The sequence below is a fragment of the Tarenaya hassleriana genome, unplaced genomic scaffold, assembly GCF_000463585.1.
Source record: "Tarenaya hassleriana unplaced genomic scaffold, ASM46358v1 Cleome15, whole genome shotgun sequence".
Classification (NCBI taxonomy): domain Eukaryota; kingdom Viridiplantae; phylum Streptophyta; class Magnoliopsida; order Brassicales; family Cleomaceae; genus Tarenaya; species Tarenaya hassleriana.
The window spans coordinates 1,746,351-1,762,971 of record NW_010964923.1 but is presented as its reverse complement, the minus strand read 5'-3'; the positions used below and the strand labels follow the sequence as shown (position 1 = coordinate 1,762,971).

The 16,621-nt window shown below is 40.0% G+C and overlaps 5 protein-coding genes across 11 annotated transcripts in view; 3 read left to right on the top strand and 2 right to left on the bottom strand.

Annotated features, from left to right (window-relative positions):
* LOC104808838 overlaps positions 1-744 on the bottom strand; it is a 2,630-nt gene extending 1,886 nt beyond the window's left edge. For 2 of the 3 annotated variants that reach the window (XR_771010.2, XM_010534657.2), the window contains exon 1: positions 605-743. The gene's annotated coding sequence lies outside the window, so the exon portion shown is untranslated. Of the gene's footprint in view, positions 1-604 lie in introns of all 3 variants that reach the window. The other variant, XM_010534659.2, reaches the window with a different exon arrangement.
* Positions 745-1,498: 754 nt separating this feature from the next.
* On the top strand, positions 1,499-4,595 carry LOC104808837 (zinc transport protein ZntB). Of its 2 annotated transcripts, none has more exons than XM_010534656.2 (5): positions 1,499-2,001; positions 2,301-3,068; positions 3,192-3,271; positions 3,693-3,957; positions 4,056-4,595. In XM_010534656.2, exons 2-5 carry the CDS (start codon positions 2,315-2,317, stop codon positions 4,313-4,315), a joined length of 1,359 nt encoding a protein of 452 aa, XP_010532958.1. In that variant the 5' UTR covers positions 1,499-2,001; positions 2,301-2,314; the 3' UTR covers positions 4,316-4,595. The 2 variants fall into 2 exon arrangements, with proteins under 2 accessions (XP_010532958.1, XP_010532957.1); XM_010534655.2 differs by having other exon boundaries at positions 1,502-1,994.
* An 818-nt stretch (positions 4,596-5,413) lies between these two features.
* LOC104808836 (U-box domain-containing protein 14) lies at positions 5,414-7,745 on the top strand. Its single transcript, XM_010534654.1, has 2 exons — positions 5,414-5,865; positions 6,689-7,745. The coding sequence occupies exons 1-2, from the start codon at positions 5,462-5,464 to the stop codon at positions 7,518-7,520; spliced, it is 1,236 nt and encodes a 411-aa protein (XP_010532956.1). The 5' UTR covers positions 5,414-5,461; the 3' UTR covers positions 7,521-7,745.
* Positions 7,746-8,001: 256 nt separating this feature from the next.
* LOC104808835 lies at positions 8,002-10,156 on the top strand. Of its 2 annotated transcripts, none has more exons than XM_010534653.2 (2): positions 8,002-8,111; positions 8,269-10,156. In XM_010534653.2, the coding sequence occupies exon 2, from the start codon at positions 8,269-8,271 to the stop codon at positions 9,961-9,963; it is 1,695 nt and encodes a 564-aa protein (XP_010532955.1). In that variant the 5' UTR covers positions 8,002-8,111; the 3' UTR covers positions 9,964-10,156. The 2 variants fall into 2 exon arrangements, with proteins under 2 accessions (XP_010532955.1, XP_010532954.1); XM_010534652.2 differs by having other exon boundaries at positions 8,007-8,111; positions 8,225-10,156.
* Positions 10,157-10,210: 54 nt separating this feature from the next.
* LOC104808834 (ribonuclease E/G-like protein, chloroplastic) lies at positions 10,211-16,069 on the bottom strand. Of its 3 annotated transcripts, XM_010534648.1 has the most exons (14): positions 15,786-16,069; positions 15,069-15,172; positions 14,688-14,869; positions 14,294-14,546; positions 13,067-14,205; positions 12,664-12,981; positions 12,505-12,546; positions 12,052-12,176; positions 11,803-11,950; positions 11,446-11,518; positions 11,207-11,319; positions 10,986-11,105; positions 10,684-10,839; positions 10,211-10,587 (listed from the first exon to the last, which is right to left on the bottom strand). In XM_010534648.1, exons 1-14 carry the CDS (start codon positions 15,878-15,880, stop codon positions 10,396-10,398), a joined length of 3,060 nt encoding a protein of 1,019 aa, XP_010532950.1. In that variant the 5' UTR covers positions 15,881-16,069; the 3' UTR covers positions 10,211-10,395. The 3 variants fall into 3 exon arrangements, with proteins under 3 accessions (XP_010532950.1, XP_010532952.1, XP_010532953.1); XM_010534650.1 differs by lacking the exons at positions 15,069-15,172; positions 15,786-16,069 and having other exon boundaries at positions 14,294-14,523; positions 14,688-14,799; XM_010534651.1 differs by lacking the exons at positions 14,688-14,869; positions 15,069-15,172; positions 15,786-16,069 and having other exon boundaries at positions 13,067-14,216; positions 14,294-14,384.
* Between the last annotated feature and the right edge of the window lie 552 nt (positions 16,070-16,621).

Genomic DNA, 16,621 nt, shown 5'->3' with positions numbered 1-16,621 from the left:
CTTTCTGGGCATTCTTTATGGGTTACCCATTTGCAGACATGAATGAACGTATCAGACGCTCAAGCCAAACCATTTCTCAATGGGAATTTCAGTTTACCTTCGATTTCAACTAAAGTGAAAAGCTTTCGGTTTTGCGAAAGGAAATGCATAAACCCAGATTTCCGGGCAATCCACAAAGCAGCATGCCAACAAACATGATTGAAGAAACTTAAGTCCGAGTCTTGACTTTTGACTATCTAAATGTATAGTTTTAAGACAGATGAAGAACAAATCCATGGAAACCCGTCTCGATACCAAATCTAAAATGATGTTTTGCCCACGAAAGGTTAACGTTTTGTTGAAGCATTTCGCCGAACACCTTGTAGTCAATGTCGCTTGAACATGAAAAATTTCTTGAACGATTTGTAAACTCCAACAAGTGCCCGGAAAAAAAAAGAAAGGCAGAAAAAAAGCTTCCCTGTCGATAAAATTCATTAGCCCCCAACAACAAAATTACGGAACCGATATCGATTTTTTTGTTCTAAATCCTTAAATCGCTACGCGAACTGGGAAAAGTAGAGGAGGAGGATAGAAAGGAAGAGCTTTCAGAATCAGATGTACATACCAGTGGAAGAGGGATTCACAGAGAGAGAGACGGTCGGAATTGGTGAAGAATTGTCCGGGAAAACTCTAAACCCGGCGGATCTCGGCGGGTCTTGGCGGCGAGCTTCTGCGCGATTGATGGAGAAGCATAACTTATACGACTGTAATCTGTAATTCCAAATTTACCAAAATCCAAAAGAATAAAAAAAAATGTGAAGAAGAAAAAAGTTTTTTGAAAAACTAGAAATTGGACAAAAAATACCAATTAAAAAGCCATTAGACAAGAAGTTAAATATTTAATATAAAACTTTATTCGAAAATAAAAAAATTTAGAAATTTTCAAATTTTTAAATCAAATTCTAACTTTTAATTTAAACAAATATCATATTTAATATTATATGACTTGTTGTTTACTCTGCCAAATAAATTTTCCTAAACCTTTTAATGTATTTATTTATGCTGACTTGAAAAAAAATTATAAAAACACGTCTACTCAACACGAATTTAAATGTAAACTCTTATTGCAACACGATCATCATTGCGAATTTTAATTTTAAAAGTTGTTGGATTCCATATTTAATCATATATGTATGATTGAAAAATTATGTCATATATAAAATATATTACGATATATAAAACTATATATTAATGTATACAACCGGCTTTGCTAATTTATAACGATAATGAGTTTAGAATTCCACACAAAATTAATTAGATCAACTAACAAAGACTAAAACAAAAAGAATCAAAAGTTGGATTTCTTTCTAGGAGGAGATAATTGGTTCCAACCATCTAGAATTCAATCCATGTACAACTCGTTATTTACTCTATTTAAACCCCAAGATTTTGAACACAAAACCATCTCTATATATCCAAGATATTTATTTTCAAAATACTTTTTAGAAATTAATTGATTTTCTTCTATTTTTATTATTTGATTTTTTTTATTTAATTATCTTGAATTACTCAAATACAACAAGGAAGTAACGACCACAAATCCAACGAATCGGGTTTTGAGTGTCAGCCAAGTAGGCGACTTGGCGGATGAATAGGATTCACGTTGTCACACGAAAAGGGAAAGTTCCTTCCTTTTTTTTTCTTTTTTTTTTTTTTTGTGGATCATCGGCTTCTCTTCTTCTTCAACCTTTTGGGTTTGACCTCATGCTCGAGGGGCAAAAGCTTTTGCCTTTGCAAAAATTTAATCTGCCATTGATTTTAAATTCTCGTTTCTGACAGATTCACCCCCCTCTCTCTGTGTCGCGTCAACGCCCACCAACTTCTCTTCCTCCATTCAGTTTCCTCGGTTTCGCTGTTACATCAGCCTCGTCTTGCCGGCGATTTCCGATACTGGGTCGCCGTCAAGTTCTGATTTTTCGACGATTCTCGTGATAACTGGCAGTGAAGTCAAAAGGGTACGAGGTAGTTTAGCCAGTCTGATCTGGTTTTGTCTGCATTTGATCTACCTCGCTAATACTGTCTGTCTCCCTCGTTCGCTCCTAATTCTGGTTGCCCTTCGTTAGCTGAGTAATTCCTTTACTTTGCTGCTAGAATTGAAGCTCTGTTTATAGGAAAGATCACAGTTTGGGAATGGGGTTATGTTGGATTTGATTTTATCAGATTAGATTAGATAAAGTTGCCACTGTTATGATACCTTATCTGTAAATCAAGATTTAGGGTTATCTATAATTGGATTGTTTTCTCTGTTTGCCTAAAAATAGGTATACAAAGGAACATGATAGAACATCAAGATCGGATTGGGGAAGAACTGGACGAGACAGATCTGGAAGCTCTGACAAGCGCTCCTCTCAGGGATGTTCGTAGGTTTAGGTCTCATTTCTCTGGGATGGTGAGACAGAAAGCATACATTTTCGATGGAAACGGGAAATATTTCAACAAGGAATGGGATCTTGCTGAGGGAACTGGCAGGGAGTTTTGTTGGTACCATGTCGAATTACCGAAAGGAAACCAGAAACTCTCTCAATCCGCACAGTATCTTATCGACCCTCTCTGCCCGCCACTGAAGCTCCAAGACATCCTTTCTCTCGTTAGCAATGGACCCTTTTGCGGGCACGTTGATGGAGCACTCGTGTTCAGAGTCAATTCCCCCGGTCCCCCGGCCAGTAGCTTTACATTCAGAATCGCAGCGAGGATAACCGAGAATTCTGTGATCACTGTATCGTTAGGACGAGTTCCTAGGTTAGGGTTCTCGCCGATGGGACAGTCACTTCTGTCAGAAGTTCCTAGTGTGGAGACACCGTCTTATCATAGAGGTGAGCAGAATAAGGAGAGGAGTGGGATCGTGATTGAGGAGCATGTTCTTGAGTTCTTGCTGACGATGAACCATTCCGAGGAAGCTGATAACCCTGTCCCGAGATCTGTTTCGAACCTCGTGGTTCACATTATTGACACTCATGTCGATCAGCTTCAGGATGTCGTGACAAATTTCGAGATTGAGTTGGATGCCGTGGAAATCGAAATGGATAGAGGTGAGCTCTCAAAACGTATCTTTTCCTGGTTCTTTCCTCGAAAAGCTTCATGTTAAGCTCATGATATTCTTCGTTTGATCTCTTCGAATATCGTCATGGAAGCAAAGTTTGTTCTTTTTTCAGGTGGATTTGCTCTTAAGAAACAGATGCTGGACGATAGAAGATTTCCAAAGATGCATCTAAACTTGCAGCGTCTCTTGCAGGTAGCTCTTTCGACCTAGTTTCCTCTCTCTCTCTCTCTCTCTGCATTTTCCGTTGGAAATCTCGAGAATAATCTTTACTCGGTTGATTGTTATAAGGTAGAGGTTAATAGAGACCCGGGTTTCAGGTAATGTTGAATAGAATACCTCTCTCGGAAGATAGAAGAACCGGTTGTCATGCAGTCGCCTGCAAATGTGGTGTTTGTGACTTCTGGCGGTTGGAAAATTGATTGGTTTGATCGCAATCGCAACAAAACATGAAAAATCTAATTGCACCTTTCCACCTGCATTTAATGGTGTTTTGCTAGAAAGACCAAATTTAACAATGAAATCATGTACTTTTTTTGGGTAATTTACGCCAAATCGCAGTTGCAACCATTATTAACTAGTATGCTTGCTTATTCCCGATTTACGTTGCTTGAAGGTGATTGCACATGGAGAACAGGTGTTTCCGCGAGTGAAGGAGAAATGTTCGACGAAACCGTGGTTTCTAGCCGAAGATATCAACTCCTTGGAAGAGTTGATAGGGCGGTTGAGACGGCTCAAAGAGAACGTGGGCTTCATAGCAAATCGCGTGACTGCGATCCAAGCCGGTCTCGACAGCTGGCAGGCTGAGCAGATCAACCGGAAGCTCTATTACCTCTCCTTTCTCTCCATCATCTTCCTCCCTCTCTCCATCATTACCGGAGGCAACAAAGAAACACCCTTTTCTCAAATCTTTTCGGGTGATAGGATAAACCAAAAAACTCTCACTCACTCGATCACTCTTTGTTGTGTTTGTGTGCAGTTTTCGGGATGAACGTCGGAGGTGTTCCATGGACGGGACAGGACGAACCGGAGCTGAGAGACGGGTTCCGAAACGTGATGTACATTTGTGTTATAATGCTTCTTCTGGTTCTATGCTGTTTCGTCTTCCCGGCAATGTATTCTAGGCTGTCTTCTTGGCAAAGGGTGAGAGCCATGAAAAGGAACTGGTCTTTGAACAGAAGATCGTTCCAGAAAAGACCGAACATTGTCCAAGAACGAAGAGGCTATCTCAGGATCTGAATTAGGGTTTTTTTTGGGGGGGCAAGAACACTTCCTGTTCTGGTTTCTGAGCTTTATGGCCAAAAAAACAAAACCCAGTTCACAAGATCGCGGCTTTCTCTTCGCGCATGTTGGAGAAGACGGAGTGTACGGACATTGTGCATGTTTTGTCTTGTCTGCTCACTGGTTTTACATGTGTTTCTGTTTGTTAGATCTTTGAGGTACTGTATAGTTAATGTTGTTATAAATCTTTTATTCAATGTTCCTTTTTTTCATTAATTAATTGTCAGATTTTTTGTAATCAGTTTGGTTTTATTTATTTCATTTTGGAATCTATATGTTTTTTTTTCTTTTGTTACTTGATAGATCCTTATGGACCCGATTCCATTCATTGGCTCAAAATGGAATTAATTAGATGAATTTGTTATATGTATTAGTCATACTCATACCCTATAACTCATGTCGTGTCGTGAGATGATTTTTATTTTGAGTTTTTAGTTTTATTTTTTAGATTTTAATTTTAGTTTTTATTTTTTGGTTTTTAGATTATATAATATTTATAAATCCAAAACATATACTTTTTGGTTTTTCATTGATTTTTTTACCAAAACGGTTTTTCAAATTTTTAGAAAATTTTTTTTATAACAAAACTAAATTCGAAACCAAAATTCGATTCAGAAATTGATTCGATATTTTTAAAAAATATAAATAATCAAATTTGACTGAATAAAATGAATTGATAAAATTTGAGTTCAAATATGAATAAAGTTTGTGTTGAATAAAAATAAATATAAAACAATAATGAATTTAATTTTTACAAAGGAAAAAAAATAAACCAAAACTCCAAAATTTTCCACCTTCAAATAGACCATTAATTGAACTATGTTCTTAACTAATTTGGTAACATTTTCGTTTTTACTAATTGAATTTGTTTTGAATTTTGTTTTTTTAATTTGTAAATAATAATAATAATAATAATAATAACAATAACAACAACAACAATAATAATAATAATAATAATAATAATAATAATAATAATAATAATAATAATAATAATAATAATAATGAACCCTTAAAAAAATGTGTAGATTTCGATAAATGAGAAGTTCCCGTATAATGGGCTCGACCTCACCCGTCACCCAACCTTAAACCATAGAGAGGGAGAGAATGGTGGTGGAAGAGATCGAGAACGGTACGGCGGTGGCCACCACCGGCGACGGAACTTCTCCGGCGACGGTTGCCGAGGTTTCCGGGAGGGAGCAAGAGGACGAAGAAGCAGGAGAGGAAGAAGGAGAAGAGGACGCCACAGCCACTTCGTCGAAGGACAAGAAGCACTCCCTTATCCTAGAGCTCTCAAGGAAGCTCATCCATGGAGATCTCGATTTCCGAATCGAAGCTGCCAGAGAAATCAGGAAGCTACTCAGGAAGTCTCCGGTGAAGTCGTCGGCGAGGTCGAAGCTCGCTGACGCTGGAGTCATCCCTCCGCTTGTCTCCATGCTCGTTTCCTCCAGCCTCGACGCTCGCCGCGCTTCTCTCCTCGCTCTTCTCAACCTCGCCGTCAGAAATGAACGGTACATCTCTCGGTCTTTTTTTGGGTTCTTTGTCTTGTAATCATCGCTGATGGTGAATTTGGGATGATTCTAGGTTTTGATTTGCACCGTTGGGACAATTTATTTTGGTTGGTTTCTCGATCTGAATATTGAAATTTCATTTCATTTCACTTCATCGATTCTAGTTTTGGTTCCTGATATCTTCAGCAGTACGGATTCAGTACTTGATCTTTGCTGTTTAGGAAACTGATACACAGCAAATTCTTAAGATTCTCTAATCGATGAACATGTGAATACCCTGAATATGTCGAAAATGATACTTCTTGTTTAGGAAGTAACTTCATGAATTTCTACTTCAGATCAGATTCATGATATTGCTGTTGGTGCCATAAGAGGAAGCTGATTTGCAGTTTTTGAGTAGTCAAATCAATACATGGATAGTGCATAAACACTGGATTGAAGCTAGGATTTTCTTTCTGTAACTTTGTGAAGTGGGCATTATACCAATATCCTGTTGGCATATGTTGAATTACATTTTGGAGTTTAGAGACCCGCAAAATTCGTGGGGTTTGTTGGCCAAATCATGCCCAAAAACTATCTTCTTCATGGACATTACAGCTCATAGCGGTTGGGATGGCTCTGCTATTGTGATATGTTCCCAAAAAGAAGTACACTGTGTTGTTTTGTGATCAACCATCTTGTTGTCTTGTCTGAATCTGCTTGCTAAAGCAGTTGTTTTCTGCGATCTTATGTTGTGAGTAATGTGGGTGTGGGGATAGATAGTTTTTTTTTATATTCCCAGGCATGGCTCACTTATATCTTTTTCCATGTCGTTTCTGATCAGAAACAAGATCGAGATTGTGAAAGCTGGTGCGATTTCTCCTCTCATCCAGATTCTCAAGCTGCAAAATGCCAGTCTTCGTGAATTAGCCACTGCCGCGGTTTTAACCCTCTCAGCTGCTCCAGCTAACAAGGCGACGATCATCGCTGCAGGAGTCGCACCTCTTCTGGTTCAGATGCTTAGCTCCGGAACTGTTCAAGGGAAAGTGGACGCTGTCACGGCCCTACACAATCTATCGGCTTGCAAGGAGAATACCCTCTCGTTTATGGATGCTAAAGCTGTTCCCCCACTCATTCACCTCCTCAAGGAATGCAAAAAACATACCAAGTTTGCTGAAAAAGCTACAGCTTTGCTCGAGATCCTCTCAAGCTCTGAAGACGGGCGGACAGCCATCGCAAGCTGTCAAGCCGGGATCTTGACATTAGTAGAAACGGTAGAGGATGGGTCGTTACTAAGCACAGAACACGCGGTGGGAGCCTTGCTTTCGCTATGCCAGAGCTCCCGGGATAAGTATCGGGAACTCATCCTCAAAGAAGGCGCAATCCCAGGCCTCCTATGTCTAACAGTAGAAGGCACATCCAAAGCCCGAGAACGAGCTAGAATTCTCCTCGACCTACTGAGGGAAACCCCTCGGGAGAAGGAAATCTCTTCCTCGGTGTTGGAAAAGATCGTATACGGCATCGCCGTTCACGTCGACGGAGCGGAAAAAGCAGCGGAAACGGCGAAGAAACTGTTGCAGGATATGGTTCAAAGAAGCATGGAGCTTAGCATGAAGAGCATACAACGTAAGGCCTCTTCCTGTGCAACTTCTGAGATCTCCTCACAGGTTGAATAACTAAGTACACTACTAATCCGGTTATGAGATTGTAGGGTTTTTTTTTCTGGTTTCAATAACCGGTGTCCGGTTAAGATGAAAAATCCGGTTATGGCCTAGTTTGCAAAAAGAGTGTTGTTTCTATGAGGGCATGAATCTTTTGCATTTCCTTTGTACATCATTTTTAGCTTTTGGGGTCATTTGTATATTTACATCTCATGTTTTTTACACAAATTTTCTGATTTAGTGGTGCAGCATTAGTGTTTCATAATTTATGCACGAGCAAATTAAATCACTAATCAGCATTAATAATTACCTTAAAAAGTCAAAATAATTAGACACATAACCCAAGATCTAATTAAGATCGTTATGATTACAAATCATTGGCCATCGTCGGTGAAGACGCCGGAGGAATCTCCTTCAATATCCACCCTTGATTTCCCTCCACGTCATGGGAATAAACACGTGTACGCATCTTAGCTCACGTACTCTCTCGTCTCTCCAAAAACACTCCGACGCGAAGAAATCTCGCGGTCGAAAAACCCACAAGCTCGGCACCTGCAAAAGAGCAATGTTCTTCGATTCCTCAGCTCGACTCGGGGGTCATTAGAGGTGGGTCAATACCGGATCACTGACTATAAATCTCTATTACTCTCTTCATTTCTTTTTCATATCTGCAAAAGCTGCATTTTCGCGATCCGGGTTTTGCGATTTTGATCGTTTAGAGTTGTGGGTGTTGCTCAATTCGTGGCGATTGATCTGAGAGAAGATGTTGGGTCGATCTGCATTTTCCAGGACCGGTGGCTTTCGTCCGGAGAACTTAGGGCAGAATGCCCTGAGCTTGATCGGGAACATTGGGTTCTCGTTGTTTGTCGTCGGAGTCTTGGTTTTCACCATTATCGCAGCTACCTATGAGCCGGAGGATCCGCTTTTCCACCCATCTAACAAGATCACAACTTTCCTCACATCCACATCCAACGCCACACTGAAAGCCGACGACACTGTCGTTAAGACAGGCGAAGATTTCATGGCGGCGAACCAAACTGCTTTCGCCGCTTTCATCAACATTACAGATGTGGAGAACACAGACAACGGTTCCGACACTAACCAGTTGGACTGTGAAGTCAATAATAGCAGCTCCATTGATTGCAAAGATCCAGAGATTTTCCATTTGATGATGAAAGCTACCATAGAGAAGTTCAAGGACATTCACTTTTACAAGTTTGGGAAACCGATTTCCGGGGAAGGCGATATTACCTGTGATATGGCTTGGCGTTATAGGCCTAAGGACGGGAAGACAGCTGCATTCTACAAGGATTATCGTAGGTTTGTGGTAGAGAAGTCTGAGAATTGTACATTCAGTGTGGCGAGTATCGGAGATTATCACTCGGGTGTGAATGCGAGGAAGCGGAAGAAGAACCAGAAACCCGGGTTCGAAAAGAATGGAAAGAAAAGTGACGATTTTTCTTTACCGGTGGTTGGTGAACAAGTGAATGATTCCCTTCCCGTTATTGAGTCGGAGAATGCGTTTAAACGGGGTAAGTACTTGATCTATGTGGGCGGAGGAGACAGGTGCAAGAGCATGAATCACTACTTGTGGAGTTTCTTGTGTGCATTAGGTGAAGCTCAATACTTGAACCGGACATTGGTGATGGATCTGACCCTATGCCTGTCTTCGATATACACTTCATCTGGACAAAACGAGGAAGGAAAGGACTTTAGGTTTTACTTTGATTTCGAGCACTTGAAAGAGGCTGCCTCAGTCTTGGATCAAGTTCAGTTCTGGTCGGATTGGGAAAAATGGCATAAGAAGAATGGGTTAGGCCTTCATCTCGTGGAGGACTTCAGGCTCACGCCCATGAAGCTTTCCAACGTGAAAGAGACATTGATAATGAGGAAGTTCGGGTCAGTAGAACCGGATAACTATTGGTACAGAGTTTGTGAAGGTGAAACAGAATCTGCTGTACAAAGACCATGGCATCTAGTGTGGAAATCAAGAAGGTTGATGGAACTAGTCTCTGCGATTGCATCGAAGTTGAATTGGGATTATGATGCTGTCCATATCGAAAGAGGAGATAAGGTGATAAACAAAGATCTTTGGCCTAACCTTGACAAGGACACTTCCCCGAGTGCCCTCTTGTCGAGCTTACAGGACAAGATCGAAGAAGGAAGGAATGTCTATATAGCGACAAATGAACAAGACATATCGATATTCGACCCCTTGAAAGACAAATACGCTACTCATTTTCTTGACGAGTACAAAAATCTATGGGATGAGGGCAGTGAATGGTATTCGGACACGATGAAGCTTAATGGGGGAAACCCTGTTGAGTTCGACGGTTACATGAGAGCTTCTGTAGATACAGAAGTGTTCTTGAGAGGGAAGAGGCAGATTGAAACTTTTAATGATCTTACCAATGACTGCAAAGATGGAGCCGGCACTTGCAACGCTGCATCTAGCTAATCTGTCTCTCTTGCTACCCCTGTAACTGAATTTCAGGTTCCATCTCCAATCCTCTTCTTACAGGTTCCATGTTTGTTTGTTGTGTCATAGAATAGTTCCACTTGTGTTCCCTGTCTTGTCCATGTTGGATAGCTTTCCATGTTCCATTTTCCTTGTTCTGTTGTGTTCTTTAATGAATCTTTGCACTTTCTTCCCTCTGTGATCCTGCAATTGCTCTCTTTACTCGTCTTGTTAGTCATTCGAATGGTGAGAAAGGGAAATAATACTTCTCTCTTGATAAAAATCTGGTTTACATTGAAGGGGACTGATAATCTGACATACAACAAAATTGCTTCACTGTTGGGAAAAAACATAGTCCTTATCAAGACAAAAGAACGAATCTTTTCTGACCTATCAAGCAGAGCAACTATGGATGAAATTATAGGTTATGTTTCATTGTCTCTGTTTCCCACTGGTCTTGCCCTTCTTAACAGGAACCAGAGTAAGTTTCTTGCCAGACACGTCACCTCTGGTGTCGGCTTTCTTGAGCAGTGAAATAGCTACTCGATGCTGTCTTTCATTGACGACCTTCTCGTCCATGAATGGTTTCACCTCAAAGGTCCCTCTCGTGAAGTGCCTTGCAACCTACGAAAGCGGATTTTTTCAAACCCTTAGGTTTTGATCAATAAAACCAGTGTTTTGCATGAGATTTTGCATGGGTTGGTTCTAAGTTCAACGTACCTTTAGAAGAATCCACACTTTAAGGGAACTACTGAGAATTGCAAGTCTTGTCCTCTTCCCTGTAGTCAAGTAGTCAGACATATGATTGTCAACCCGCAATATGAATCTTGGCCAAGACTTTGGTTTTTCAGGATCTCCTCTTTTGTTCATCTTTGCCTACAAAAAGAAAAATTTGATCATAGCCGCGTAAATCATCTTCCAAATCAATATAATAAGCACGATCTTTTTCTGGGTTTTCTTGATTTTCTGCTACCATGAAAAGGTGAATAAGAACAAAGAATAGTGTTTGTTGATGTACTCACTAGCTGCCGACAAATCTCTTGTTCGATCTTTGAAAAGGATGTCTCCAAGGCTTCAACTCTACCAGTTGCATGACAGCAAGAACACGGCTCACTGATCATGAATGTTACACTTGGACGAACCTGTGAAAGGATGAGATTTTTTAATCATCTATCCTGAGAGATTTGCTTGGAAACTTTTGAAAATAACAAAAAAATTAACCGCAAATGAGAGATACAAATACCCGTTTTCTTGTTATTTCCATAAGTCCATGTCTAGACAATTCCGAGACTTTCACCAAAGACCTATCCCTCTCTACTGCTTTCTTAACTTCTTCGTATACGAGTCGCTTATTTGCTGAAACAAGTGAAAAGAACAAGAATATATATATAAGCAGCCATCGTTCTGAAAGATAAAATGGCTTGATATCTTCAATGTTCATGACAGGTGTGCATTAAATAAACAAAAGAGTTTCTAGCTCACATTCATCTGCCATGTCGATGAAATCTACCACGATGATACCACCGATATCTCTCAGTCGTATCTCCCTTGCGATCTGAAAACATGATGAATTTGTTGAGTATTACATAATAAACGTTCTTGAGAGACTGGCATAATGCAAAGCATCAAGTAGACTGCAAGATCAACTACATGAAACAAACACAAACTGTGGCATTGTTCATTCTCCATCCAAAACCATTCGATAAAATAAATTATAGACCCGGCATTTTGTTGATATCTAACTTCCTAAAACAGTCACAAGGCATATCTCAGTGGCGAAAAATAACTTTTTCCAAGACAAATATTTGGTCTACAGGGCAAATAGAATGTGTAACGTACTTGTCGGGCAGCCGTAAGGTTAACATCCAGAATAGCTTTCTCCTGTGAATTCCCCTGACCAAACATCCCATGCCCACCATTCACATCAATGGAGACCAATGCCTCTGTTTGTTCAATCACTAAAGAACCTCCATTGGGAAGTGGAACTCTGCAAGTACCGAAACATCACCTGCTAGTAGACTTGTCGGGGGAAAAGCAGAACATAGTGGAATATTACAAGACAAAGAGGCCTTGTGGATGTTTTCTGACCTTTTGCTGAGAATACTATCGATTTCCTCTTCAATGTTGTATAGATCAAATAGAGGAATCCCTTTCTCATGCAGCTCAACTCGGTCGCAAAGGTCAGGTGCAATTTCCTGCAGATAATTGGTAACCTGGAGAAGAATAACAGTTATTGAAATGCTGCCCTTTTAGCATTAAACCGGTTCTACCCGGATAAATAAATGTGTACAACAATATTAAAACAATATCTCCAAGATAGTAGGGAAAAGTACATAGACCATACTGAAAAAGTGCAAGAGACACTATCGAAAAGAAAAGACACGTGAAACTGAATTTGCTTGATGAGCATTTGAAAAGAAAATAACCAAACTTATACCGGATGGCAGGTATAAGATAGTTGTCTATGAAGAGAGTCTCGATGGGCACCTCTATTATTTCCTTAAGAATGAAGTTGCAATTAGGCAGAACACAGTTACATACCTCATGGTACGTTCTAGGAGAGTCAACTACCATCTTCTGAACCTGGAAAATACCATAAAAAAAACTTAATGTGGAGGAAATGCTGTCTGAAACTAAAGGGGCAAACTGCCTCCAAAGTACTGCCAAAGAAGTAGAAGAAGCGGACAATTGCCTTCTTACCTTGTCATTGAAATAGTCCTGCACAACAGAGAGCGTTTGGGCCATAGCCCTATGTAGCAAGACGGGAGTGGCTCCTTCGACGCCTTCATCTGCAGCAAGTGCTGCAGATTTTGCATCTTCTATAATGTTTTTCCAAGTTGAAAGCAAACCTTCCAAGTCTTTCTGCAGTTCCTCTAGAGAATGACCGGCAGCTACAGTTCTTACAGTCAGGCCAAACCCATGGGGCTGTAGAGTTTTCGCGATAACTTTCAACCGGGTTTTCTCAACTCCAGAAATCTTTTTTGAGACTCCAATTCGATCACAACGAGCCAGTAATACCTAAAGGCAGAAACTTAATTCAGGAAAGAAGATAACGAGAAATTAAAAAAAAAAATAGGGCTTTGGGACACAACTGAAGGCATACCCAGAATCTGCTTCTCAGTTTCGGATAAGCAGTAAGAGTAGGACCTTTGGTGCCAAGGCCCTCTTTAACAACTTGCACAACTATTTTGGTACCTTTACGAACTTGGATCCATTTGTTGTCCAGAGATGACATACCCTTGGCAGCTTTCACTTCTGATCCAACAGAATTTAGAGAATCCAGAGACCAGTTTGTCTGCATAGGAAGGGAACCATTATCAGATCCAACTTCAAGATTTTGCTCATCTCCTTCATGGTATTCATCGAAATCAGCTTCTGCTTCACCATGGTTAACTATCCTCCCATTCACTATTCCGGCCAGAACATCCGAGACATCATCATTTTCATGCTCTTCTTCCTCCTCCTCCTCCTCCTCCTCCTCCTCCTCCTCCTCATCACCATTATGAAAATGTTGCACAGGATAATTAACTGAATCCACATTTGATGAGTCATTGCCTTCTAACTCATATGATGCATGATCAAGTTCAGGTGGAGCTGAAATACCATTGATGGAGTGAAAAAGAGGACCATCTGCTTCTTGCTTCTTCGACATATCACGGAAGGGAGGGAATATAAATGGTTCCCTGTTTGGCCTAATATCCATGAAAGAATGTCTAACACTTCCAATGTTCACAAATGCGCCACCCATATGGGGAACAAACTTAGTGACCACACCTAGATAAACACTGTCACACTGCACATTGGTTTTAACTGGCTCCAACAATAGCTCAACCAGATTTCCATCTTCCAATACAGCAATCCTTTGCATGGTACATATAGAGGAATTAATTAGTATCGTAGTAGAAACAGAATCTTGTCGTGAGCTAAATCCATTGTCCGGCAAGAGAGTCATCTGCTTATTTTGGCTGTCAATGTCTAAATCATCTTCAGTTCTATCATCACTTTCCACCCTTTGTCCTCTATCGGTCTGCATATCCTCAGCATGTTGCAAGGTACTAGATGGTTGAAGTAACCATGGTTCCTCAATAGGCTGGTATCTTTCAGAAAATAATGCACTAAAGCCCGAGTTATCTGATGAAACGGTTGCAACCACATCAGCGGAGGAAGGTTCATCTTTAAATTGTTTGTCATTCATAAGTTGTCTTGGAACTTCTGTAGCATTATCGACAAAAGTACTTTCATCTGCCAAAGAACTGGAAGCATTTGAGTCTTCAGAAACATTTTTCAAAGGCTGAATTAGACTGAAATGGGAGATCAAAGAGATGTTTACCTTCGATTTCAGCTGAGGCCACATGCTGGTCCAAGAGGAAAGACTCGTCTACCCAAGACTCCCACATATGAGATTGTTGTGATTTAGGACACAAAGTCAGCCAGGAATCCCTTACAATGATTTTTCTGTCTCGACTGACAGAATAAGGAACTGACAGAGAAAACTGGGGTCCTGGTCTCCAAATGAAATCTACCGAAGATCCGCCTCCTGCTTTTATAAAATAATTATACCTGAAATTTACACCAGAACCAATCTGCCAAAGACATTAAGAGTGAGCGAAACCGATGTATGAACAGCCTCATTAACAAGAGTCAGAGTTTCTTTTTATGTTAATGGTGCAAACTCAAAATACTTGTGAGCTGTCTGATACACTAAAAAAAAGTGAATCAAATACCTTAACTTCAGCTTTCCATACATTCTCAATTTCTGTTGGATACATTAAGATTGCTCTATCTGGCTCCCAGCTACCCAAAGCCACATGATCTCCGGTGACATAGAGATGTTCATTAGAATCAAGATCAGCTTCCACGATCCAAACAACCTCGCAAATTCCTCTCATAACATTATCTGGCTGACCTGAGAATTCAAAAACAAACAAGAAAAATCAAAACTCGATTAGAAAGCAATAGATACAGCCTTAGGTATGACTTAAAAGTTAAAAGTTCAATTAGAGTAAACAGAATTTCAACTATGGCATATCAAGAAACTAGAAAATGTGAGAGAACGTTAAAAGCATGAAATATGTTCACCGGCAACATTAAGATATCCAAATTACCTTGCTTTACACTAATCAAAGCAGACTGTGCACGAGCACGAGAGACCCCGAAGCATAATGTGAGCCTATACATTTTTCCGCGTCGGGTTTGACAGAACATATATCTGTTTCAACAGCAAGGTTACCAGTTAGCACTAAATACCATTTCCAAGTGGAACTGTTAGCAAAGAAACAATTCCCAGACATTTATCGCCATTTCCCCTCTAAACTTAAGATATCCAATTCATACTGCAATCATGAGTTGAGTTGGGGAAGATTAGTAAGATATGAGACTTGATTAAAATAAATGTGTACCCAAATTTTTGCAGTTTCTAGGCATGCAATGTCACTCATTCTTTGAACGCCTAGATTGAGAACAAGAAGATTCAAAATTTGGCTCAAACAGCGAATCCAAAAATTTGCAGAGTATCACAGAAATCAAGCTGGAAATTTGAAAAAACCAAGGAAAAACACGTAAAAAAAAAAGATTCAAGCTTTACGAATTCCAGACAGGAATAAAGAGGACCCTTTTCAGAAAGCCAAAGTCAAAAGCTAGCAGAGACATTCAAGCTTCGACAAGTTCAGAGAAAACCCATGAAATAACAATATGTATACATCAAAGAAACCGAAGCATAACAACCATTTCAAACAACGAAAGGTTTAAGGCCCAATTCAAAAAACACATGAACAGAGTAAGAGACGAAGTGTATGCTAAAATGCCTGACTGAACAAGCTTACGGTTTTACAGCACTGCAAGAGGAAACTATCCACGAGGCGCGAGAAGAAACGAGAAAGTGAGGCAGAGAACACCATGGAGCTTCAGCGACGTCCATGGCGATGGATTTCGCTCTGGGTCAGTGGTGTAGAGAGAAGGAAACCGATAAGGAGACGCTCTGGTTCAGTGGTTTATAGAGAACGAAACCGAGAAGGAGACGCTCCGAGAATCGGAGGGAGCGCAGATTCTGGGCACTATCTTTTATCCGAAGAACAAAAGAGGCTAAGATTCTGAGAATTCAGGGAGGTGAAAGGTGAAGAAGATGAAGATAACGGGAGCGGGTAATGCGTTCTTTGGCTTTGTCGTCTTGTGTGACACGTGTCAAACACTTTTCCACACGTGTGAACTTCTCTTAATAAACCCAATAGGCCTAACAGGCCCAACACGTGTGTATTTCTCTAAATAAACCCAATGAACTAAAAGGCCCAGCTTATAAATGGAAGTAGCTAGGGTGGGCACGGGTCGGATACTCGGAAAAATTGAGAAATTTGGATTTGGATCCAGGATATTCGAGTATTTAGCTATAAGATTTGTATCCGGAATTTGGTATTTACGAGTATCCAGGGTACAAGTATCCGGAATAATGGTCGGGTATTCGCGGGTATCCGGATCCGGATTTATTTAAGAAAAACAACAATATTCATATATAAAATTTTCAAAAAATGAAGATATATTTATAAAAATTGATGAATTACGATAAAATATATGTAAAATATATGAGATAAAGTAGATAATAAGAGATAAATAATAATAAATTTAATTTTTTTGAATTAATATTAAAATATATGAAATTATTTAA